This window comes from Wasmannia auropunctata, unplaced genomic scaffold (assembly GCF_000956235.1).
Source record: "Wasmannia auropunctata unplaced genomic scaffold, wasmannia.A_1.0 LD335994.1, whole genome shotgun sequence".
NCBI lineage: Eukaryota > Metazoa > Arthropoda > Insecta > Hymenoptera > Formicidae > Wasmannia > Wasmannia auropunctata.
The window spans coordinates 1,060,837-1,086,646 of NW_012026896.1; the positions used below are offsets into that span (position 1 = coordinate 1,060,837).

A 25,810-nucleotide genomic window follows, 5' to 3' on the forward strand; every position below is an offset into this window, starting at 1 on the left:
TTATATATTAGTTTACATTAGGACAGACGGATACCGCAAACCGCCGTGTAAACTGCGCTTTCGCTAACGCGCCCCGCGAGCGTTCGGAGCGTTCTCCTCTCGCGCGCGCCGAGGAGAAAAAAAAGAGGACCGCGTACGTCGCGCGCTACACGCGTGTGAAATTAAAAAAAATATATTAGAATAGGCTGTAAGTATTTTTTTTTCCAGTGACGCGAGTGCACGCGGAAATATGATACGTGCGGGAAAAGTTTACAGGATGAAAAATTAGCGTTGAGATTTACGTTACGGCGAACGGCAGAGCGACGAAAGGAGACGTAGGACGGAAGCGTGAAACGCGCGGATGTGTTGCAGAAGTTTAATGCACAGTCAATTCCGCTTGATAGTAACCAATCAGACGACACAGATCTGTGCGCTTCTCTTCCCCGCGGTCTCTCTCTCTCTATCCCGCGGCGTGCCAGAGATATTCAATTGAAATAGTTGCGTTCTGCCGCGCGCCGCGTCTTCGCGCTGATATACATGTCGGCGTGCTATCGTCCGCAAGTTTGCGTGAACACACCGATTTCGCGTCGTTAATCGACAACGATAATTTGGCGGAAGCCGATTCACGTAATTTAATTAAAAATTATTTTGAAGATCCGATCGTCTCTTGTCACCGCGTGCTTAATTAAAATCTATATAGGGTTTCATCTATTGTCTTTTGTTTTATTGATTTATTCCCTTTAATAAAGTGGCGGTAACTTTTTTTTTCGCAATGCCGAGAGGCTTTTTCAGACGCGAGACTTTTCACAGGAGTAAAACTACGCCAACATGAACAGCAAGAGTGCATTACTGGTGCAACGTTGGATGCTCCAGCCGCGCGTGTTGCTCGTTCTCATTTTGCTGCAATTTATCATTCAGTTTTTCACGTCCGTCTATCTGTATAAGTACGTCACGAACGTGGAGAGCGATCTTCGTCGGGTAAAAAGCCAGTACCCGCCGGAGGCGGTGGCGATTCCGCGGCGAAGACGCAGCAGCGCGTTGCCGACCTCGGAGGACAATGCCGTTTCGGATATATCCAGTCGGGTACGTATAAAATACATAGATAGGGAGAGAATATCCTCCCTAAGAATAGAAAAAAAATTGATAGAAATGTACAGGAGACAAAAATCCTAATTGTTTAAATGAAGAGAGCGAAAAACGGCTGTGAAAATTCGAAATTTTCCCCATATTTCCTGTTGCAACGAAAAACAGAAGGCGTACACAACGTAAATTAAAACTTTCCGTTTTAATTGTATCAAATGGCAGTTACACAAAATAAAAGAAGATAAACAAAAAAAGAGAATTATTCCAAAATTTTACGGACGAGAGAGAGAGAGAGAGAGAGAGAGAAAACAATTTCTCCCTGTGTGTCTTAATTCCCCCAAACGTTTAATCTTCCGAGATCTCCTAAGAGCGCGGGGGGCTTTTGACTTCCCAATTTAATTCCTCGGAGGATATCTCGGATCTTCCCCTTAATATCGCGGGATTTCGCTCGGGCCGCTCGGTTGCAGATCCGAGATGACAAGGAGATACAGGGTACAAAGAAGGTAACCGCCTCCCCGATGGTATCCGGCTCCGCGTCCTCGCCAACGGTGGCCGGAGGTCAGGATTGGGTCTGGTTGAACGCCGACACACGCATACAAGTCAGTTCTCTGTGATTGTTAGAACTAGTTACCTGTTTCGCGATACATCTCCTCGTTGAATACTCCTCCTCAAACTTGCCGAGTGTTGTCGCGATGTTCCACGACGAGTTCCGTCACCTACATAGAACATTGCGTATTTAGACGGATACTTGGAGATAGCTGCTAAGTATATCCGTTACACCTATTTTCCCCATTAAAATAATGATGCTAAAATAACGTCGTTAAAATAACACTACTAAAATAACGATAACGTTCGTGCAAACGTGGACGTGTTATTTTCATTATTTCATACACGAGAAGATCAGATTCGATAAGAAAACTAAATAGCGCTTATATAATTATATATAAGATCTCACTTTATATTTCAAATGCAAATACATTTATAGAAATATAATTCGCTTTTAATTTACATATTTTTAACGTATCGTTATACGAGAGACAATAGCTAAAGATTCCAAAGACTTCAAGACGTCTGCAGGGAATCAGGCCACGAAAATATTTAAATATTTAAAAACCGGCTACAATTTTAGAAATTTTAATGTAGCACGTACACAGATTCAATTTATTTCATGTTATTTAAAATAAAATCAAGCTTTTTATTTATCTATTTACCTGCTTCAGTTGGACGCGATCGAAAGTTTTTGCCGTTCGTCTACGAAGTATTGTCCACCAGGCCTGCCTGGCGCGCCCGGAAATCCGGGCCCGCCTGGCGAACCGGGTTTGCCGGGTGTCCCGGGGATAGAGGGTCCGAAGGGACCCCCAGGACAATCCGGTTATCCCGGTGTCAGAGGGTCCAAGGGCGACATCGGGCCACCGGGCTTCGACGGGAGGGACGGGGTGCCGGGTGAGCCTGGTTTGGACGGCATTCCCGGTAGAAGTGGTCTGGACGGCGTACCCGGAAGCAACGGTAAGCCAGGTTTGAATGGATTGCCTGGATCGGCTGGAAGAAACGGAACGGACGGTACGTTTGAATATAGAATTACTTAACGATGTTTTGTTGCAGTCGAGAAGGATTGATGTGCAGAGAGAATACGAATGTCAAAAATAACAATTTTGCATTAAAAAGCCTTTTCCATAATGCGTTCATTTAAATTTATTCAACTCACAAACTAAATCCTTTCTTTTTTTTTAATGTAATACGTTCTAATTAAGTAAATGTATTTTAATTATCAAATAATTACATTGTGGTTGTGAGAAACATTTAATTTGCTAAATTAAATTTTTCCTTTAAACTGAAGATGTATAGTTTTGTTCTAATTTAAGTTCCTAAAAAAAACGTTCTTTTTATGTTAAAACTTTTACTTATTAATTAAATTATAAATTATGTAATATTATATCTAAGTATATATGTAGCAGAATTGTACATTCTTCGTAATATCTCACAGATAAAAAATTGATTGACATTTCATATTTATTTAGGAAGACCAGGGCAAATGGGGCCTGTAGGACCACCAGGATCTCGTGGTAGGTAATAACACTATCGTCCTTCCTTCATTTCTTATACAAATCTACTTGTTCATGTTTCAGGAGATATAGGTCCACCTGGTCATTCAGGAATGCCGGGAAAGGATGGCAAACCAGGAATACAGGCGTACAAAATGGACATGTTCAATCGCAACGAGAGTGACATATTAATACCGCCATCCCTCATAGGTAAAGATTACTGTTTTTTTTTCCTTTTTTTTATGCGAGTTAGGACCGGTTGTTCCATTCCTTCCGATCAATTATGTGGTAATTTATCTAATGGATAAATGTCAGCCAACGCTATTGGCCCGACATTTATTTATCCATTAGATAAATCATTGCATAATTTATCCGAAAATGGAACAACCAGCCAGCCCTTATTGAATTTTTAGAGGCAAACTCATATTATTTATCGTTTTATATTATCGTGAGGCAAATTTATACATAATGCCTCTATCACATTGGCTATCGCAATCACGTATCTTCGATATCGACGTTTTTTTTTTTTACGGAAGATCTTACAATCATCGAAAATTGGGGCGTTTCAGAAATGACGCCGTTGAATTCGAGTAACGTGATTTCCGTGCAAGAAGGCAGCAAAATACGGCTGAGATGTGCCGCGGGTGGAAAACCGCAGCCCGTTATACAATGGACAAAAATAGACGGTTCCATGATACCCATGGGTCCCTGGCATGGTATAAATGGACTCTTTAATTTGGTAATAAGTAGCGAGCAGATAAAGCGAGGGATTAACAAACCTTCCTATAAATCTTGCGACTCTAGTGAGCTCTATTACGGGCCATACGTTCAACATCAGCGTGGTGAACCGGGAACACATGGGCGAGTATGTGTGCAACGCTAATAACGGAATACCTCCGGCACAGTCCCAGAGATTTAAGCTTCAAGTCAGATGTAAGCACGTTTCAATCTCATTGAAGATAATATATATATTCTTTTAATTTACGATAAATGTTTCGAAATAATATAACAAGAATAAAATAACAATATAACGATAAAGTTTAAAGAATTTTAAAAAGTAACATATAATTATCTGTTATAACATAAATATATATATATATATTTTTTTTTAAATTTCTTATGTAAACTTTAGACTCTTGAGTATTATTATTCTGTTTATTCTTATTCTGTAATTTCATATTTTAAAACTCATATAAAAATTTCTTTATAATTATTCTTTATGTATTCCATTTTGAAAAGGTATTGACGATAAGCGCTTTTAAAATTTTTGAAAAATTTCGCGTGTTGCCGCGAGATAACATGCACGAATATCTTCTGGGTTTTGATATTATTAGGACACACACCGAAAGAGAAAACCAGTTTCGTTCGAATCGATAGGCACAGATGTGGGTAAAATTGATAATCGATCGCGTTCCAGTTTCGCCGTTCATTCGTATACGCAACCAAGTGGTACTCGTGCGAAACCAAAATCCGGCGACACTGGAATGCGAAGTGGAAGGCTTTCCCGAGCCGGCGGTACACTGGGAACGCAGTGACGGTCGCCGCCTGAAATCGGATAATAATAAGTACAGAATGGAGGTTTACGACAAGCGCGATAATTACAAGGTAAACCCGTCGAACCTGTATATCCGTAGATTTCCACGACGAATCCGCGCGCGTTATTATATTGCTTTCTACGCGATTTTCTTATAGTGTTTTCGGACGGAACGGGTTTTATCGCTCCGAGAGCGATTAATAACATCACATGCTCTCCTCGTCCAATCAGAAATCTAAAATAGAGCATGTGACGTCATTAATCGCTCTCGGAACGATCAAACCCGCTCCGTCCGAAAACGCTATTGGGAGTCCTCTTTTCAATGATAATAATTTGCACATTTCATCGTAATAAATATCGATGATAAATCGTTCCTGCTTTCATATCTGCTATACGTTAACAACAAATGAGATGTTTTACAATACACGAAATTATTCTGAAAAGCTGAAGATGAAGCTGAGAATCGCGAGGGTGACTGCGTCGGATCACGGGACTTATCACTGCGTGGCGAAAAACGATCTTGACGTTGTCAAGGGATCCTTTATAGTAAACGGTTCGTTTCACCTCGTATTACGTTCTCGTAATTTCACCTTACATTGATAATAGAATTATTATCAATGGCAGAGCCATTACGGAACTTACTAATTAATTGCAACATCATGAAGGATACAGAAGTAAGACTCCGAGTTTGAGGATATGCAGGTTGTTATTCTGCATTATTTCGCAGCGTAACGTTTCCAGACGAGAAACAATACTTGTACTATAAATATGCTCGTCATTTCTGATTCAATCTTCGAATGTGAAACAAGAAAATAGACACAAGATATTAATACAATTTCCGGAGATTAAAAACACGTTTCTTCCACTTCTGTATCTATTATGTAATTTCTGAGTTTTTTTTCTTGGATTGGATATTTAATTTCTTTTTAAACGTAATTTTTTTCTAAGACCAATCCTAACGCCTGTCTCTGCTAATCAAATTTCCTAATTACTGGTAATAAATAATGCTAGATGATACGAAAGATATCGAGAAATACAAGTCAGGAAAGGAGGAGCACGTGACGTACGGCCAGCCCATGCCCATGAGCGTCGATCAGGAGCAAGAATTGTGCATCCCCGCGCAAGAAACCTGCACGACGTGCCCGAAGTGCACGTACACAGACATAATGGACCACGTGCACGTTCAGCCGTTGAGCGATATTAATATTACGCGGCCGCCGCCGCGGTTAGTCGGTACGTTTAATCAATTCTAACTAATGTATTCCAACAGCGTTCTTGCGCAAGGTAGATCAATTAATTCGAGGAAGCGGAGAGGTGCAAAGCTCTTAGATGTAAACGCATACGTAACGTAATGTATATTTCCCGACATGGCATAAGCCTCGGTGCAATATGCATGTATGAATCCAGAGAAACGGATGTACACTTGTCGAGAATCTTTGCTATAATCGTTGCGCAACAAAGAAATAAAGTAAAAAAAATAATAACGTAAAATGGAAAGGGAATCCTCTTCCTCGGTGAGAATGCCTTTTGTGTAATACCCTCTATAAATCTGTCGGTCACGTATTTTGATACCCGCGAAAGAAATGGAAATCAAGAATTTGCTCGGAATGAAAATATTTGATATTTAAGATATTCGTTTAGCGTGTGTCTCTTAATCAATTTCACATGACTTGAATCGGGATCTCCTTTCGATTAAAACTCTTAATTCATCTAGTACCTTCATGCAAACGCGTGTACATACATACTCACGGCGCGGCGGGTCAAGTATACAGCGGAGTACCCCGTGCATTAACGACTGTAGGGTCGCAATATCGCGGAAGTTTACGCAATTAACGAACTGTCGGCACTCTCTCGTCAAGCACGAGTGCCCGTAATATCACCCGGCTAAAAAACAAGCTCTTTCCGAGGGTGAACTCCCCGAGTTCTTGGGGAGCACGGAAAGTTAATAACCCGCGACGTTGGTGAATTCGCAGAGGGTTTCATAGAGGCCATAGGGAAACCCGTGCTGAAAGGGTACATGGACGATCATCACGGAAGCTGGATGCACGACGCGTCAGCGTCGAGCATCGACAACACGGCCGACAGACTTTGGGTTACTCGCCACAACGAAACGTCACGCATCTACGAGTATAAATCGAAGGATTTCTTCAAGAACCACACGTCGTTCAAGCAATTCGACTTGCAATATCCTTTCCAGGTCGGCAGTTTAAGAATAAAATGAGCAGCGAGATACTAATTATATAGTTCCGACGGAGTTTTAAAAGTATAGTAAAATGACGATAAAAAAAAAGAGCATGATGTACCACACACATTTTCTCTAGAAAGTTTCGATGTCTAGTCGGGAGAAGAGCGTGAAGTGAGAATTCAGCTCACGGTCGGCGTCTTCTCTTCCAGGGTAACGGACACGTGGTTTACGACAAGTCGTTTTTCTACAATCCCATTAATCGGTCGTCGGTCATCCGATACGATCTCTACGCGTCCTCGGACCACCAGCGGTGCAAGGAGTACTCCCGCGAATGCGAGATGCGGCTACCGTGCTTGGAGGTCAATGGCCAGAATTATCTCTACGCGCGCAATTTCACCTACACGGATTTCAACGTAGACGACAACGGTAAAACGAGCGCGCGGAGCGGCGAAGAGGCAGACGTTCGATATCTTTATATAAATTACATAATAAAGAAGAATAATTCAAATGATTGAAAATATTCATTTTCACGCGAAATATCGAATATTATAAATGAAAAATGTTGTGGCATAAAATGTAATAATAACGCGCGGCGTGTTTCCGCAGGTTTGTGGGTCATTTATCCATTATCCCCCAATTGCAGGGGCAAAAATACGGTAGTGGTGAAAATGGATCCTATTAAAATGGATATTCAGTACGCGTGGAATATCAGTATCGATCACCGTCGATTCGGGGAGATGTTTATCGCGGGTGGCGTGCTCTACGCTATACGCAGCGTCACCGACGATACTATGGAGATACGGTAACGCGAATGACAAACTGCCCTTAAAGCTGCGATCGTATAGGGCACCAATATCCCATGGAAATGCTATGGATATTTCATTTTCGATGTTTTCTATTATCCTCGATATATCTCTCGTAATCTTTATCACCGTATTGTATCTCATTTTTTTATTATATTCAAGATGTGTCCACGAATAGCCATGGAATGTGACGTACATTTGCTTCTTTCTGAAAATTATTATTGTTCGTAACTCAGCCGAATTTTTTTAGATTCGCCTTCGATCTCTACAAGAATACGACGCTGGATGTAAACTTGTCGTTCACGAATCCGTATCACAAGACCACGGCGGTCAGCTACAATCATAAGACTAGGGTACGTGCTTGACCGAGCGGTGCCTTTCACCGTTTCACCGTTTCGCGTTTCGTTGCAATCCGTTTCTCCATTTTCAGGAGCTCTACACGTGGAACAAGGGCAACCGATTAGCCTATCCCGTGAAATGGCACGAGATAACTGAGAGGGAACCGTCTTCACGATATACGCATGTGCCACGAAGGAACGCGCGTAGGAGCGTCGCCAATCATCGCGAGAACGTTAATTAAGCAAGTTCGACGTGCAACGTGCAAGTTCTCTCCTTTCGAGCGCGTATTTATCTTGTAACACGTGCCAAAAATAAAACAGTTTAAACGGGATTAATCAGGGCGTGTAGTTATTACTTGTCAACAGATTCAGAAACTATGACTCTAGGAATCATCGAACCTGCATTTTAATATAGTCGTGCAAAGTAATACAAAATCATGTTATTGTAACATAATTTTTAAAATTGTATTTAAAAAAAACATGCTATATAAATGCATAAAAATATACATGACAAAAGAAAATAAATTAATGCTTGTTTTTTTTTAACAATTAGTTTATCATTTAGTCTCGTATTCTATGATAATACTATATATTGATATATATAATTATAAATATTAAATAGCCTTTTTACTGAAAATGAATAATTAAACGATTTAAATTTTGCCATACAATAAAGATAATGAAGGATAAATTTGCTTGAATGTTAAATATTTATTGTAATTGCTGATATTGCTAAAATTATATACGTTTTTTTACTAAAAATTGACGATGTTAGGTAATTTATATATAAATTTTGCTTTAAGATAAAAATAAAGAAGATAAGATAAAGAAGAATTGACTTAAATATGTCTATGTAACTTCTAAACATGTATATTAAACCCGTGCAACGTATGCGTGCGTAAACATCGCAGATAATGGTGTCAAAAATGATTTAAAATAAGATTTATAAAACAAAATACGTTATATATATGTATAATAATAATGAAGTAATGGCGTTGCATGGCATATTGATTTAATACTCAATGGCTACATCAGTATGTCTTATAATTAAAAAAAATTGGTTCAAAAATAAGTTTAAAATATTATATTTTTGTATTGCGCAACGATTGGAGATCGTCTAAATGCAGCTGTGACACATTTAATGCTATTTAGGTATAACAGAAGGCAAGGACAATTAACTGCAGTATTCCTGATAATTAGTACCTCGTGTGACTCATCTTCTATTGAATCTTCGCAGTTACGATATCAAGTACATACTTGTCACGTGATCGAGACACAAAGCCTACGGGCGTACATTCTCTTCCCTCGCGTACGTTCCCTCCTCGGGACTTCCGTTTCGCTTTTGGGAAATGCGATAGGACGCGGGGGGATCCGAAACGCGCGCGACGATAAGAACGCATAGTAATCCAAGATGATTGAAGTGCCCCGTATAACACGATAATCGTCGCACTCCTACTATTTTCATAGAAATATGGAAGGGGCATAGCAAACGTGCACGCGAAACTATATGCAGCGGTGGTTATATAAATTGCGAGCGCGGCCGAATCGGCGGGCAAGTCCCAAAGAGAACTCGTCGGTGAACTGTCGCCGTTCTCACTCTCGAACGGCGTTCACCCAGCTCGGCCCGCTCTCCGGCACAACTATTTGCACGGTCCCTTGTTAACCAAATTAGCCTTGGGTCATCTCTGCGGAATTAATTGGGGACGTGACTCCGCCGCGTATCTCGGCTATCGGCATCGAGACTGTCCGCCGGACTTCGGTTATGGGTACGACCGCCAGTTTTCTGGGGTACGTCAACGGATGTGTGATAAGTAAAAAATTATCTCGCGACGCTTTCTCCCTGTTGTGCAACTGATTTTACACTCGATCGCCTCGCCGAGGCCGTTAACGTCACGATCGGGAACGCGGTGATGATATTTTCGTCGGGGGTCTCAACAAACTATGACCTTCTCAAAAACTCGTCAAAGTTGTTTGTACGGTCAGCGTCAGACTATGCGCGATTCGTGATTCGAGATTCACGAGTTCGATATTTGTATGAGATTCGCGAACAGTGTGAATATATAGATACATATTGATCAAGTTCGTGCACTCGTGCCGATTCGCCAGCAAAACAGATTTTATGACGAAAGGATCAAAGAGCGAATCACCACGGTGAGTGGTCAACAATCCGTCAATTTATTTTGATATGTGTAAAGTGCTACGCATTACAATTCATGTCTACATGGAGAGAATTTCCTTTTAAAATTTACTCTGTTAATCACGTTAATCGTGGGACAACATATTTCGACAAATTTTATGTAATTTTCTCAGTTTTTTTTACTATACTACAATAAATTTGTTGTAGTATATATTTAAAAAAATAGTGAAAATCCATAAAATTCATTGAAAACTATGTTGTCACACGATTAACATGATTTTCAGGGTAAATTTTGAAATAAAATTTTCTCCGTGTATTTGTGCATACGTTATCTATATATATTTGCAAAAACTGTCTACGATATCTATACTTTATTTTGTATTAGCACTAAATTTTTAAGTATATAATCATAAATCGTGAATAGTGGTGAAGATCTACATTAAATTTTATAAAAATAATAAACCACAAACTATCTAATTATAAATCACGCATAGTCTGACACGCATAGGCTTTACGAGTTCAATGTATATGATAACAATAACATTTATTTAAAGACGAGTTTTTCGTAGATTCAATAAAAATGTGATTGTTCGTACTGTAGTTATCTCGGCGGAGAGATATGCGAGCGATCTATTGTACTTTCGCTGCAGCAGCTGGTTCTCATAAAGTTACTTGAGCCTCATTGTGACGACGTCAGGCCCTTTAATGTTGCGCTGTGCAAATTTTAATGTGACATTATTCAAGGCACTCTTTCTCCTGTTCTGTTCTTATCTCTTCTTTCCGACCCTGTGTTTCTTCGCAAGAATCGCTTACATAATGAGAATCGCTAAAGGAGTTCCGTTCGCAGGATAAAGTTCATACGAGCTCAACAGCGGACATATAAACTGCTTCGTAACGATTCAATTGCTCCTCGTAATCGTTTTTATCTTTCGTACCTATGTGTGCTTCTGCTTCATCATGAAGTCTCGCATGCGTGTGAAATGTAAAAGACATTAAATGTAGTTACGCCTTGACATTCGTGTGATTTGTTGCATAACGATGACATCAGCGATTTCTAATTTTAATGCTGCAGCATTGTTGAACAAACGTTGCGTGCATAGATAACATCTCTCGCTTCTTACATGACATGTTCATTTTTTTTTATCGAACAATGTTTAAGATGGTTTTATCGCTCAACGTCAACTCGATAGTGTGACGTTGTCACATATATGTAAACGTCACATAATCGTATATATACACCCACAGTCATTGATTCTATCCCTCGAAAATTTTCACAAACTGTGAAGTGATCACTTTAGAGTTTGTGAAAATTTCCGAGGGACAGAATCAATGACTGTGGGTGTACAGTCGTGGACATATCGGTTGCGATACTTTTTTTTATAGGTTTTCAGTATATATATTTAATATATATTTTATAGGTAACTAATATTTTGCAAATGCAAACCACGATGGTGTACTATCTTTAGTCTAGAGACAGTACACCAATTGTGGTTCGCATTTGCAAAATATTAGTGCGTTTCGAAGAATATCAGTTGCGACACTATTAAAAAAAAATAGTGTCGTAACCGATATGTCCACGACTGTACAGTCTATGCGAAATGTTTTTATTGAATTATTAATCATATGGAGGGATTAACTTTTGACTGGACTTGCTCGATAAAACCACCTTAAACGATCGACGCTTCGATAAATAAGCGAGTCAATTTTGAAGTAACGCTTAGAAAATTAAATATTAGAAATTTACATGAATTCACGTTGATTTTCTTCGTCTCACGTGGATGAAATGTTCAAAATAAACGTCTCTCGAGACAAACGTCCATCGAGACAAATGTTTTGTCATTGATAATAAACTAAACAATAATATATCAATGAAGAATATAGCTATTCTACGTATTTGGCTAATTTATTTTATCTCTACTACTCCACTACTGACTCTTTTTATTTTCACAATAAAAAACCTCATCTTCTTTCATTATGTAACATTCAAGTTTCAAAATAAATTCTAACAATAGAAATAACCGCAGACAACGACACTTCGTCAAAATAAAATTAAAGTCGAGATATCTACACTTTACAATTTAATAGAAATGGTAGAATCAACGAATGAAAGCCATAAACGAAATCGACTGCTCGTGTGCAGCTCAGGGACAGAAACGTCGAAACGTCGATATTCACTACGACGTGGACGCAAGTAACACGTATCGATATGAAATACTGTATTATGAATAAATGAATATGAAAAACTAAATAATCACAATAATAGTATAATGACAAGCGTGGATAAGAAACGCATTTTTCACATTAAATTCAACCGTCGTTCGAAAAGTTCGGATTATAAAATATCACAGATTATATTGTAAAATAATCTTTGATGTATGTTTTCGTTCCAGTCAGTTTCCTGCCTTTTTGACAGTTTTCTAATATTTCTCTCATATCTTCTTTTATCTCGTCGTAGCGTTTACAGCGACGGAAATAGCTATCAAAAACTGAAATTATAATTTCAACGAATTCGTATTTCGAGATTTCGGGAAAGTTATTTATGTATTCTATACATCGTACGTTTTTCTATATTTTCCTCGAACATTGAAATGGGGTCGACATACTCCAATATCAATTTTTCATACAAGTTTAATTATTTAACGCTCGCAACTATGTGTACGCCCGCATCCAGTTCGTACAAAAAGAAAAAAGCCGATGCAGTGTTGAACGAATGAGAACATTTCACGTATTTTTGTAGCAGATATAGTGAAAAAAACAAAGTTGTCCGCAACAAAAAAGCACGCAATAAGAAACAGGTCCACAGTAAATAACTTTTTTACTCGGAAGCTAAAAGATAGAAGACAAGTGATTAATTGTCTTCCGCTCTTTGTAGAATTGTTTCCGTCGTCCTCTCCCCGCCCCCCTCTCTTTATATATATATATATATATATATATATATATATATATATGTATAATAACATACGCGAATAAAAGTAAATTAAAGCTGCATAATTGCAAGTTAATTAAATTAATACAGTATAAAACTAATTTTAAAACTTCTTTACAAAAAGTTTTAATAAATATTTTATTAATATGTAACTGAAATAAATAATAATGGTAATTATATACATATCTTTTCCACGCATAATAATTACAAAGTAATTTTAATTTTTTTCCCAGTTAAAGAAAATAAGTTGATTGAATTTAAATCTCTCTAAATAAAGCATATTTTAATTAATACGATAGTTTAATGAGAAATGGACAGAGAGTGATACGTTGTAAAATCTATTTTTCGCTTTTTAAGACTAACTGCGCAAAATTTAAGCTTCCCCGGATTCAAATTGTGAGTGCGCTTTAACATTGATGACTAATTACAATTACGTCGCAAAATTATGTAGTCAAGCTGAGTTTAAGCGTCGTTTGCGGATGTGAGTTATCAACATAAGTCAGCGTTACGATCTTTAGCTACATCCTCGCGTAAAAACCATGTTATTCACGTATCTGAATACATTAGTGCTACGAAATATGATTGCATATTTCGTGCTAATAGCGTGCTTTACGAAACAAGGTTCTTCATTAATACTGATTTGCCGATGGAAAAAACGAGCATTACAGGTATATCATACTTGGGAGAGAAAAAATACGCATATTATATCGTTACATAGAAAAAAATTAGCCTATCATCTGCTAACGACATTGACGACCATTGATCATATGATTGCGGCATATAAATGATTTTGTGACGAATTACGCGTTTCGCGAATGATGGAATACCGTGTAGCAACAAGTGTGATTATATAAACTCGTTAAAAGCCTCTGCCGTACTGTAGATCTTTGCATCGAGAAAATTACTTTTTGTCATGCCCGCGCATGCTAAGAAAATGTTCTATTTCAGATATATGTTTTTCTTGTGTGTAAACACATATTCTTTCAGTCTTCATACGTCTCGGTTTCTAAAAATTTTATTATCTGCAACATTCGCGCACAACATTCACGAACACTCGAACACTTGTTCCGTAATTCTGTATTTACTTTTTCTTATTTCTTGTTCCTCGTTTATATTTAGAAATCTGTTATATTATACAGTTAGACAGCCATTGAGACACTACGATTACCTAAATCCTTGACTTAATCTTATTGATGTTCACCTTGATTTTTTTGGCATCATAATACGCTATTTTATATTTTGGACTTTCACCTTTCAGCCACTTCTTCTTTTTATATCTCTGTTATATTTATCAATCGAATAATTAATTATTCTCTCTCTCTCTCTCTCTCTCTCTCTCTCTCTGTATGTGTGTTGTGTGTAATAGATAAAAAATGATAAAGATGAAAATAAAAAAGGGATTCTGCAAAATTGCATACAATTATAGTATGATTTAATGCTGTGTAGTAATTTCTATATCATCATGTGTAATTATTGTATTATCGAGTTTCTTGCATAAAAAAAACGAAATTTTAAAATATACATACATGTTGCGTATTATATATATAATACATATAAAAAATATATATATTATCATATGTACTCTCTAAAAGTGAATCAGTGGAATCATCACTGATTGTCAGTGTATATCATTTTCCAGTGACATATTTAGAACTGTGATATACAGTAACTATTTCAATGTCGCTTCAGTGATAATATACTCATTTAAACAGTAAATTTGACGGTTTGACAGTGAAATTTAGCGATATTCACTGTGTAAATCAGTATATTATCACTGAAGCGACATTAAAATAGTCACTGTTTATCACAGTTCTAAGTATGCCACTGGAAAATAATATACACTGACAATTAATGATGATTTAACTGATTCACTTTTAGAGAGTATATAAGACAAGCGAGACATGTATATTATTTTGAAATTTTTTTTCTTTATTACTGGATTGCGAGAAACTCAAAATTACACGATAATTACACATAATATAGAGATTACTACGTAGCATTAAATCATACTCATAATTACGTACATTCTAATAGAGTTTCTTTTTTTTATTTCTCTACCGCAAATTAATCTTACACTGTTCCGCGTAAGTCTACAGTAAGTCTTGAACTCTAACAACTTCTCATTAATATTTTTATCCTTCTGTGTTGAGTTAATTTCGCGTGTTGATCCACGGTCTGCGACAATAAATTATCATTAAAAATTTCTTGGTCTTATGTAGCTTAAGCTTTACAGCAAAGAGATGTAAAAATAAAATGATGACAAAAAAATATGAATTTTCATCTCGTAACGTGTCCACATTTGGGAGACAATAATAGATCAGCTGATTAAATGCGTTGCATAATATTAGGCAACGTATCGCCTACGTAACTAACATTTTTTATATCATACTTGATTGAATACTTGATTGAAATCTTATGAACCGTCCCGAATAGTTAGTAAACGAAAAACAATCTCTTTTTTTTTATTTCACTTCTGACATCAACGGTGAGAGACCTTTTTTCGCAGAATAATGTCAAGCAATAAAAATATATGTTCCGCTGAATATCGTATGAATATCATTTCTTTTTCACTGCATTCAAGGCAGAAATACTTCTACACTCGCACCACTGCATACCACACTTCGTACTTTTTCAAGTGGTGAGTGACGATTTTAATTATTCATCATGCACATACACGCACAATATAACGTGTGATTTTTCATTCAATAACCATGAAAAAAAAATCATATTTCATTCGATATACATATCTGCGCTAACATTCAAATAAACGTGAACTATATATGTACGAGCTAGTTATTTACGATTCGCGAGAATTGTGCATTGGAGAATTTTGCTTGCATCATGCACTCATCATCGTCGCTGCTGAATCACTGCTTGATGCAAAATGAAAGAAAAAAGTTATATGATATTTGATATCTTTCTCCGTATTTCTCAAAAGGCGTACGTATATCTGATAAGACTCGTGTAAACATATATTGGACGAACGGATCACCAGTGTGTGCATTGGCACAATTGACGAAAGATGCCAACGATAATGTAAGTTTCAATCTTATAGAGTTCTTTTTTTATTTCTCTACCGCAGATTAATCTTACATTGTGCCATGTAAGTCTATAACTCCAGCAACTTCTCATTAATATTTTTATCTTTCTGTGTTGAGTTGAAGAATCACATAGTACACGCCAATTTATACATTTATACGAGGCTAGAAATAAAAATCCGTGCACAGCGAATTTATTTCCGGAAGTCTTTTTCTTGATATATTTCACGAGAAAAAATTTTAAAATAAACAATTATTGACGCATTTATTTTATTGTAAATCAAAATATATATATGATAAATCAAAAGAATTCTTGTATATTCTATCTCACATATTCATATCTGTACTTCTTCAGTTAATAACAATGTTAAAAAGTTCCATTTCTAATTTATTCTTCGTTGCAGGAAGGGTGAAAAATCCATTAATTTTACCATAAATGGAACACCATACACGAGTACGTATTCTTCACAAATGTATAGGTAACGCAATTGACACAATGAAAGATTTCGATTCTATTAAACAGCAGATAAATAATTTCGTACACCCGACGGTACAGAGACTATAGAATTTCATTATGTGGACGTAATGTAATTATTTAACGCAGGAGAACGTTGTTACATCGACAGAAACCATTACATTCAGTTACGAAAATGTAATTGCAATGGCAGAAACATTTAATATTCAATTGTAAAGATTCAATTATGACGGTGGGCTTTCGAAATGTCGCGAAATTAAAGTCGGTGCACTACATACATCGTATCTCCGTGCTTTACGAATCGTACCTGTCATTTCGATTTTACAATCGTCGCATCGCTTTCAGTCTCGAGGGACATACCAGCTGACACGTCCCTCAACGTCTATATTCGCGACCATGCGAAACTCCGCGGCACAAAAGCCATGTGCCACGAGGGTGGCTGCGGCGCCTGTATCGTGGCCGCGGAAATCAAGGGTCAGACAATGGCTGTGAACTCCTGCCTCGTACCGATACTAATCTGCGACGGGTATGCGTGAATCAAGAAATTACATTAAAATTTTACGCTAAAAAAAGTAATAAATATTTATATTTTACGACGTCATTTCTAGCTAGGAAAAGTAGTCTTTGACATGTTAAACTATTTTCTGTTTTAATCTATTTATTTCATTTCTCTTAATTTTATTAAAATTATACTATTTTTAAATAATGTCTGTAAACGAATTCACAGATGGGCGATTCACACAATCGAAGGTATAGGAAATAAACGAGATGGTTATAACTCGATTCAAGCCGCGCTCGCCGGGAAAAATGGCTCGCAATGTGGGTACTGCTCTCCTGGCATGGTAATGAATCTTTACAGGTGAGTGTGTGCGCCGTAAAAGAGTTAATTAGAATTGCCATATTTAAAAAAAATAATATTATACTCACAGAAAATTGTTTTGAAATTTTTGACGTTGAAATTTTTATTGAGCAATAAATAAATATTTGGGAAAATTAGCAAATAAATTATCAAATGTGAAATAAAGTATAAGAAAATTGTTAATTAAAATTATATACATGAACAATATACATGATACACGTTAATTACTACATTAAGAAAATAACACAATTTTAGATGTCTAGAATTTTTTCGAAATTTCTGGCGTTGTAGTAAACTTTTACCAAGTAATATTTAAAATAAAATAAATAATCAATCAAAAGTTATCAAATGTCAAATAATGTATGAGCAGATTTAAATTAAAATTACATGCATGAATAATAATACGTGGAAGCGAAGCATATTCCACATTTAAATATCGCATACGAAGTTTCAAATCAATCGCAAATTCGTATCAGTCTACATTGGAGATTACGGATTGCGAATTGAAGATCAGATCAATCAGATAATTCTAATTTTAATCCGTTTCGTCCTTCGACTTCGAACTCCAATTCGCAATTCAGATGCGAGTTTAAGAATATGTAAATAGAGTTTGCATATATGCACATTATTATTACGATTTTCAGCCTTCTGCAGAACAAGAAATTGACTATGCAGGAAATCGAGAATTCCTTCGGTAGTAACATCTGCCGGTGTACAGGCTATCGCCCGATTTTGGACACGGTTAAGGGATATGCCAGCGATGCGATTCCACAACTGGCGAAGGACATTCGCGATATCGAGGTATGCTTGCGTAAAAAAAAAAATATTTTATTTCCATAAAGGTTTTATTTTTATATTCTCGGATTTATTACTGAAATAAATCCCGAGAATATACGCATAGAATTGTTTTACGTATATAACTGTGATTATTGTTTTGTTAATATTATGAAAAGCTGTCATATCGTTTAAATGTTGTTATCAATCCAATAACGCATCCCGCAGGAGATCTACAACATCAAGACCTGTCCGAAGAACGGAATGCCGTGCAAAGGCAAATGCGCCAACAAACATCTCTCAGATGGAAATACGGAAACGGTGGATATAAAGTTGGCGGACGTGGAATTCTATAAAGTTTACTCGATCGAGAATCTATTCGCGGTATTTCGAGAGAAACCGGATGGAACGTATATATTAAACGGCGGAAACACAGCACATGGTAATTTGCTTTCAATTTGCACGATACATGAACAGATTGATAGAAAAAAATAAAGTGTACACAATTTCACTTTTATGGATCTATTAAAGTTTTTCCAAAATTGTCTCTATCTAAAATATAAAAAGTCATCATCAATAACATTTACAATATGTTATTGATGACGACCTTTTATAATTTTAAAAATTAAAGAAGTAAATGGTTTTTATTTAAACAAGTTTATCTAAAAAAAAACAATATTTATTTTATCACGCGAATTTTATCTAAATAAAAAAATATGGATGCATTTCCGATATATAGAAGCAAAAAAAAAGAGCGTTTTACTGCGTCATCTTTTCAACTATTCGTATATCATTAAAAAGTAATACGATAGATATAAAATATCCTGCGTGTATATTTATTATTCCAGAATTTATAGTGCATAATTTTTCCTCTTAAATAACAATGATCTCGCGCGATGCTAAACATATGGTATAAAATAAAATTACAGAATTCTTCTTTTTGTTAATTTAAACCGACGAGCGATTAATATTGAATAAATAACCATAAATTTTTTCACAAATCTAAAAAAAGAATACACAATATTGAGAGCGTAATCCTGCACAGGTGTTTATCGGACGGGCAAACACGACCTTCGCATCGATATAAACGACATCCCGGATTTGCGTCGCATTGAGAAAACTAACGAGTCCCTGACCCTGGGCGGAGGTGTGTCTCTCACCACGGCGATGGAGACCTTTGAGAAGTACTCGTCCGAGGCCGGATTCAAGCATCTTCATCACCTGGCCCATCACATCGATCTGATCGCCAGCGTGCCCGTGCGTAACATCGGCAGCATCGCCGGCAACCTGATGATCAAGCATGCCCACCACGAGTTCCCGTCCGATCTGTTCCTGATGCTAGAGACCGCCGGCACCCAGATACACATCCTCGAGGCACCGGGCGCCAAGAAGAGTATGATGCTGCAGGAGTTTTTGCAGACGGACATGCGTCACAAGATCATCTACAGCGTGGTGTTGCCGGCGCTGTCCGACGATTACGAGTACAGATCCTACAAGATCATGCCCAGAGCCCAGAACGCCCACGCTCACATCAACGCCGGATTCCTCTTCAAACTCGACGGCGGCGGCAAGGTATAACGGAATACATTCTCTCTTGAATTATTCATATACGTCATTAATCACTCATCCGGCGTATTCGTAATATTTCACAAGGTGCTGGAGAAGCCTAACATCATATTCGGCGGCATTAACGAGCATTTTTTGCACGCAAAAAACACGGAGCAACTGCTGGTGGGTAAATCTATCCTCGACAAGCAAGTGCTAAAGACAGCCTTGGAAACGTTGCATAATGAATTGCAACCCGACCATGTGCTGCCGGATTATTCGCCGGAATTTCGTAAGACTCTTGCCGAAGGACTATTCTACAAATTTGTGCTGAGCATCAAGCCGGAGAATATGAATTCAAAACTTCGCAGTGGCGGCTCCATTTTAAAACGAGAGCTCTCTTCAGGTGCGCGCACAAAGTGATCAGATTTTTATATCTTTATTTTTTATTCCTCTGTTCCTCGAAGATTCAAAAATTTGTTTTATTTTACTTTAAAAGCTCTTATACAAAGTCTTGAGATTTTAAATCGAATATTATAATTATTTTGATCACAAAATTAAATACATAGAGAAAAATAATATATTATAAATGAATATGTTATATAATATATTAAAATATAAAGTATATTGTGTAATATAGATTTAAAAAATTTATAAATTATATATTATAATTTATAAATTAAAATATAGATTAAAATACTTTAAAACGATAAAGAAATATGTTCTAGAATGGTTTACTTGTAGAAAATTGTGAGATACCTCGACTGATTAATTGTCTTAATAAAAAAAATCTGATCACTCTAGGTACGCAGGACTATGACACAGACAAAAATGTATGGCCGGTGAGCAAGCCTATGGTAAAGTTGGAGGCGATCCAACAGACGTCGGGCGAGGCTCAGTATTGCAACGATCTACCGCCGTTTCCCGGAGAAGTATTCTGCGCCTTCGTTCTTTCGAAAGTCGGTAATGGTAAGATAGAAAGCATAGACGCGAGCAAGGCGCTTGCTATGAAGGGCGTGGTGGCGTTTTTCAGCGCCAAGGACATACCCGGCAAGAATTTGTGCATCTCGGCCGCCGATCAGCTGATGATGCTGATAAATGACGAAGTGTTGTTTGCCGAAAAAGACGTTATCTATGCCGGTCAGCCGATCGGTGTGATCGCCGCCGAGACGCATAATCTGGCTCACGAAGCCGCACAATTAGTGGAGATCAAATACACCGAGACTCTAAAGAGGAAGCCGGTGATAAGTATCGAAGATGCGCTCGCTTCGAAGGACGATAGCAGATTCATGCAGGGCATCAGCGTTCCAGCGAAAAAGAAAGGTAGAAATTGAGATACTCGAGATAGAAGAAAGAATTAGAATTGAAATTTTCTGAGACCACAATTATTAAAGAAAAAAAAAAAGAAAACTCTCTGCGAATAACTTGAGAAATTTGTATTATCTGCGTTGATGCAAAATCGTATATAAATAGCTGCTGCTAATCATCGAAATGTCGAAATAATGTAATAAAATAGCGGAAATTTGTTTTTAAACCATCCTCGTTTTACAGGAAAGAATGTTAAACAAACGATAAAAGCCGTTTTCCATTGCGGCAGTCAGTACCATTATACCATGGAGACTCAGTCCTGCGTTTGCGTTCCTGCGGAGGATGGTATGGACGTCTATCCAACGTCTCAATGGCTAGATCTCACTCAAGTATCGATTGCGAATTGTCTCGCTGTTAAGAATAATAGGTAATTCATTAATCTCCCGCGACTTTGTTCCGGAAAGAGCATTAATTTAATAGTGATAATGTGATTTACTTAAATTGTGCTTCGAATACGTTCTCATATTTTCCTAAGAAAAATTAATTAATCACTAGAACAATTTAAAATTAAAATTTCGTATTATGAAAAATTCTAATATTAATCTACAGGACAGTAAAGTTAATAAAATTATTCACACTGTAAATATGGGATTAATTAAAATAGAAATGCTTTTCTTTAAAGAAAAGAATTAAAAGAGATTGGCGGGAATACGTTTTGCAAAATTAAATTAGCGTAACAATGGCGTAAATTTAATGTTCGCAGTATCAATGTCCACATCAGACGAATCGGCGGTGGGTACGGAGCAAAAATCTCGCGGAACGCAGTAATCTCGTGTACCTGCGCGTTGGTATGCCACAAACTGAATCGCCCGGCACGATTCATCACATCTCTCGAGAGCAATATGCAATCGCAAGGCAAAAGAATTTCTACGCGCCAAGAATACGAAGTTGGTGTGGATAACGAAGGGGTTATTCAGTATCTCGATTCGAGACATTGGCACAACGCAGGCTGTAACTTCAATGACCCTCACGCTTGGGTCGTAGTGCACCATTTCGAAAGGCATGTATAAAAAATATATATACGAGTATCTATATATGTCTATGTAGTAAAAAGGAATTTTCCGGTAGTATTCCAATGTTAATCGTTCTTTGTACACTTTGTAAATTTTAGAATTTAAATATAAACTTAAGAGCATCTTATTATATTTTTAATTTGAACAATTTTTTTAAACGGAAAATAAGATTGTTTACAAATAAATTAAATTGCTTACTAAATTATTACTTGATCTAGAAACATTACAATTTTACGTAAAATCTACAAGAAAAATAGATATTATTAGAATTTAGATAATATAATTCATTTAATAAAATTAGTTTCATTAAATATCATGAAATAAGTTCTCAATTTTTTTAGAAGATTAAGATAGTTATTTACGATTGAGAAATTAGTTCATCAGATAAATTTATCAGATTAACATTAAAATATCTTACAAGGGGAAGGCCAGGTTAGTGTGTCGGACACTATATCTTTATTTTGCCTCTAGTTTCACCAAAAAAATTGGGATCAAGATTCGTGATACACTAACCTGGCCTTTCCCTTGTTAGTATGTAAATATTTAATGTTTTACTAATCTTATTAATTCTTCAAGTTCGTATGTATTATTCGATTATTTACAGCTGTTACTCGAACGAGTGCTGGACAATCAACGGATTCGAAGTACGAACTGATTTACCATCAAACTCGTATTGTCGTGCGCCAGGATCCACGGAAGGAGTGGCTATGATCGAAAATATAATGGAGCACATTGCGCGAGTGTTGAAGAAGGACCCGCTACAGGTCAAATTGGCGAATATGAACGACGTGGATAAGGCCGCGTTGGAACCCATGATAAAGGGCTTGGCGAAATCGGCTGATTACGAGATGCGGAAACGGGCCGTTGATACGTTCAACAACGAGAATCGCTGGAAGAAAAAGGGCATCGCCCTGGTACCAATGAAATATCCATTCGCGTACTGGGGTCAATTCAACGCTATGGTGTCGATCTGCGCTCGTGACGGCACGGTTTGCGTGACGCACGGTGGGGTCGAATGCGGTCAGGGTATAAATACCAAGGTATACGTTGTAAATTGCAATTTATATCCTAATTTACCTTAATTTCTTAATTTGTCTAATCTATCTAAATTCAAGAACATTTTTTAAAATAAATACGTAAAATTAATAATTTTGTTAAATGTAATTAAATGAGTAAATTAGATTTGAAAATATAGACGTTCGTAATTTCATTTCGAGAATTTGAGATTGAGTTATATAAAAACAATAAATATTCTTTTTAGGTCGCTCAAATAGCAGCTTACACTTTGGGTATTGACGTAAGTTTAGTCAACGTCAAACCAACCAATAATATAGTAACGCCGAACAACGCGGTTACCGGAGGCAGTGTTACGAGCGAGTCTTGTGGATATGTAAGAACTCAGTTTTAATTCGCCTCCGATGCTTTCGGAGGATGACGCGGCGCATAATACTGAATTAAATAATAAAAAAAACGATCGTTGCGTTTATTCCAGGCAACGATTCAAGCTTGCAAAGAACTCTTGAAGAGACTCGAACCGATAAAAAAAGAGATGAAGAACCCAAGCTGGCGGGAGCTCGTTTTTACGGCGTATCTAAAGGATGTTGATTTATGCGCGCGTCATATGTAAGCATTATCGAGTCACATTTAATACGCAGTAATAATACGTTATATCGCGCAAATATTATATGTCCTCTCAAACAGTTTGACGACTTTCCAAAAATATCGTACAGTTTTTCATTCGAAAAAAAGTAGTTATCATACTTTTTGAAAAAAATAGTAGATTGTGATGACTGTGCAACTTAAATATTTCAGTTGAATTTAAATCATTTGAATATTATCAAATTTTCATTTGGTTTTGATAAGTGATTAACTTTGAATTGTATATTTATAGAGCGAGAAGAGATGCGAAAACTCTGTGCTGCATTCCATTATATTGATTCGTTACACTTACCTCTACAGGTACGCGCCCACGCAAGACGATGCGCTCAAGCCTTACGCCATTTACGGTGTCACCATTGCCGAAGTGGAGATCGATCTGTTGACCGGCCAGCACATTATCAAGAGGGTCGACTTAGTGGAAGACGCCGGGATAAGCTTAAATCCGGAGATCGACGTCGGTCAGGTGGAGGGAGCTTTCGTGATGGGGATAGGATACTGGACTTCCGAGGAGCTGGTGTACGATTCTAAAACAGGAGCGTTGACAAATGACAGAACTTGGGTACGTTATTTTCATTGAGTTTCGCGATAAAGCTATATAATAACTTCAAGATGCAATTGCTTCGATTAGACTGATATTAGACAAGAATGATTAAGTTATTTCATGATTAAGTATTCTGTTTTCGTAGAATTATAAACCGCCAGGAGTGAAGGATATTCCTGAGGACTTCCGCGTGTCTTTCCGCAGAAACTCACCTAACACACTCGGTGTTCTTCGATCAAAAGGTGAGACTAGAAACTCTATCAATATACATAATATACACAATATAATAATTGAACACCTTATTAATAAAGAAAAGAAAACTGCATATTTTCTACATGTGCGTGTGCAAGAACTCTCTCTTTGCAAGAATTTCAAAACACGTATGAGATGTGTAATGTGCTTCTTAACATTTAGTATTTAATAATTAATGTTTTAATTAAAATGCGCTGGAGGAAATCAAAAGAATTTTAATATAGTTGTAAGCAATTTAAGAAAATTTATAATTTTTTCTTGCTTATTTACATTAAAATAAAAAGTCAGCCGCAAGTGGCAGCAGAATTGAAAGGATTGAAAAATCGAATGCCTGTTAATAGTAGAAAATTTCTTTGCAGCGACCGGTGAACCACCGCTTTGCATGAGTTATGTAATCCCGCTCGCGTTCCGTTACGCGTTAAATTCCGCTAGAGCGGACGTGGGAAATAAGGAAGCTTGGTACGATTTAGGTAAGTATTAAGAGCATGGCTGTAAACAGTTATATATTCGTATAATATAGAAGGAATCAATTTTGTAACTTGCATTAATTTGTGCATTTTTAACAACAAGAAGCGAATTATTCTTCGCCACTAGATATAAAATTTTTATCTATCTCTCCCCTTTTTTAACTTGTAAATTTTTTTTGTAAAATATCTTATTATAATACATATATTCACTTATTGTTCATGATTTTTGTAGATGCACCATACACCAACGAACGCATACTTCTAAGTAGTTTAACCAACAAGGATAACATGATACTGTGAGAGCAGAAGTGATATTTGCGAATAAATTGATGCTTAAATTAAATCTTATGTTTATTGTCGTTTTTTAGATCACTAGAATAAATTTAGAGATCCTGTACAAAACAATTTACCTTGTTACTTTTCATTGATATAAGCAATGTTAGAGTAATAACGGGACCAGAAAACAATTCAGTTAGTTAATAGATTTTAAGCGTAATTAAGCGTAACAATTTTTTATGGTAAATATTTTTAATAAATATTCTTTACTAAATACCAATGATGTACTACATAAAAAAATACCACAACGATGTCTACAGTGTATAATCAATATTAATAATAATATAATATAAAATATGTAGCAATAATTTAACATAAGTATTTTGCCTCTCTCTCTCCCGAAAAGGTGGCAAGAATGATTATTACTATTTATTATTATACAGAGTGTTAAAAAAAATTCAGCATTTATATGATAAATAGTACACATCATGTGGACTAAAAAAATCTTAGTAAACA

The 25,810-nt window shown here is 36.7% G+C and overlaps 2 protein-coding genes across 5 annotated transcripts; both read left to right on the forward strand.

Annotated features, from left to right (window-relative positions):
* Positions 1-580: 580 nt before the first annotated feature.
* Positions 581-8,300, forward strand: LOC105453836. Its single transcript, XM_011696064.1, has 15 exons — positions 581-1,062; positions 1,530-1,661; positions 2,283-2,622; positions 3,081-3,125; positions 3,189-3,314; positions 3,674-3,820; positions 3,909-4,037; positions 4,522-4,709; positions 5,083-5,191; positions 5,650-5,871; positions 6,612-6,835; positions 7,033-7,249; positions 7,430-7,625; positions 7,877-7,979; positions 8,057-8,300. Exons 1-15 carry the CDS (start codon positions 808-810, stop codon positions 8,204-8,206), a joined length of 2,583 nt encoding a protein of 860 aa, XP_011694366.1. The 5' UTR covers positions 581-807; the 3' UTR covers positions 8,207-8,300.
* A 1,188-nt stretch (positions 8,301-9,488) lies between these two features.
* On the forward strand, positions 9,489-25,568 carry LOC105453839 (xanthine dehydrogenase/oxidase-like). Of its 4 annotated transcripts, none has more exons than XM_011696073.1 (19): positions 9,490-9,775; positions 15,966-16,063; positions 16,470-16,519; positions 16,886-17,066; positions 17,268-17,399; positions 18,044-18,200; positions 18,402-18,615; positions 19,219-19,745; positions 19,827-20,124; positions 20,523-21,041; positions 21,270-21,453; positions 21,790-22,086; positions 22,704-23,139; positions 23,361-23,489; positions 23,592-23,722; positions 24,059-24,317; positions 24,445-24,541; positions 24,911-25,021; positions 25,251-25,568. In XM_011696073.1, exons 2-19 carry the CDS (start codon positions 16,050-16,052, stop codon positions 25,316-25,318), a joined length of 3,804 nt encoding a protein of 1,267 aa, XP_011694375.1. In that variant the 5' UTR covers positions 9,490-9,775; positions 15,966-16,049; the 3' UTR covers positions 25,319-25,568. The 4 variants fall into 4 exon arrangements, with proteins under 4 accessions (XP_011694372.1, XP_011694375.1, XP_011694373.1 ...); XM_011696071.1 differs by having other exon boundaries at positions 9,490-9,752; XM_011696072.1 differs by lacking the exon at positions 9,490-9,775 and adding an exon at positions 9,798-10,115.
* Positions 25,569-25,810: the final 242 nt, after the last annotated feature.

Bases quoted from the DNA above. Each gene is read 5' to 3' on its own strand.
- LOC105453839 (XM_011696070.1), top strand. From the start codon at position 9,727: ATGGGTACGACCGCCAGTTTTCTGGG. The intron at 21,454-21,789 runs GTAATTCATTAA...TAATGTTCGCAG, and splicing joins CTCGCTGTTAAGAATAATAG to TATCAATGTCCACATCAGAC. The intron at 25,022-25,250 runs GTAAGTATTAAG...TGATTTTTGTAG, and splicing joins GGAAGCTTGGTACGATTTAG to ATGCACCATACACCAACGAA.
- LOC105453836 (XM_011696064.1), top strand. From the start codon at position 808: ATGAACAGCAAGAGTGCATTACTGGTGCAACGTTGGATGCTCCAGCCG. The intron at 2,623-3,080 runs GTACGTTTGAAT...ATATTTATTTAG, and splicing joins TGGAAGAAACGGAACGGACG to GAAGACCAGGGCAAATGGGG. The intron at 7,980-8,056 runs GTACGTGCTTGA...CTCCATTTTCAG, and splicing joins GCTACAATCATAAGACTAGG to GAGCTCTACACGTGGAACAA.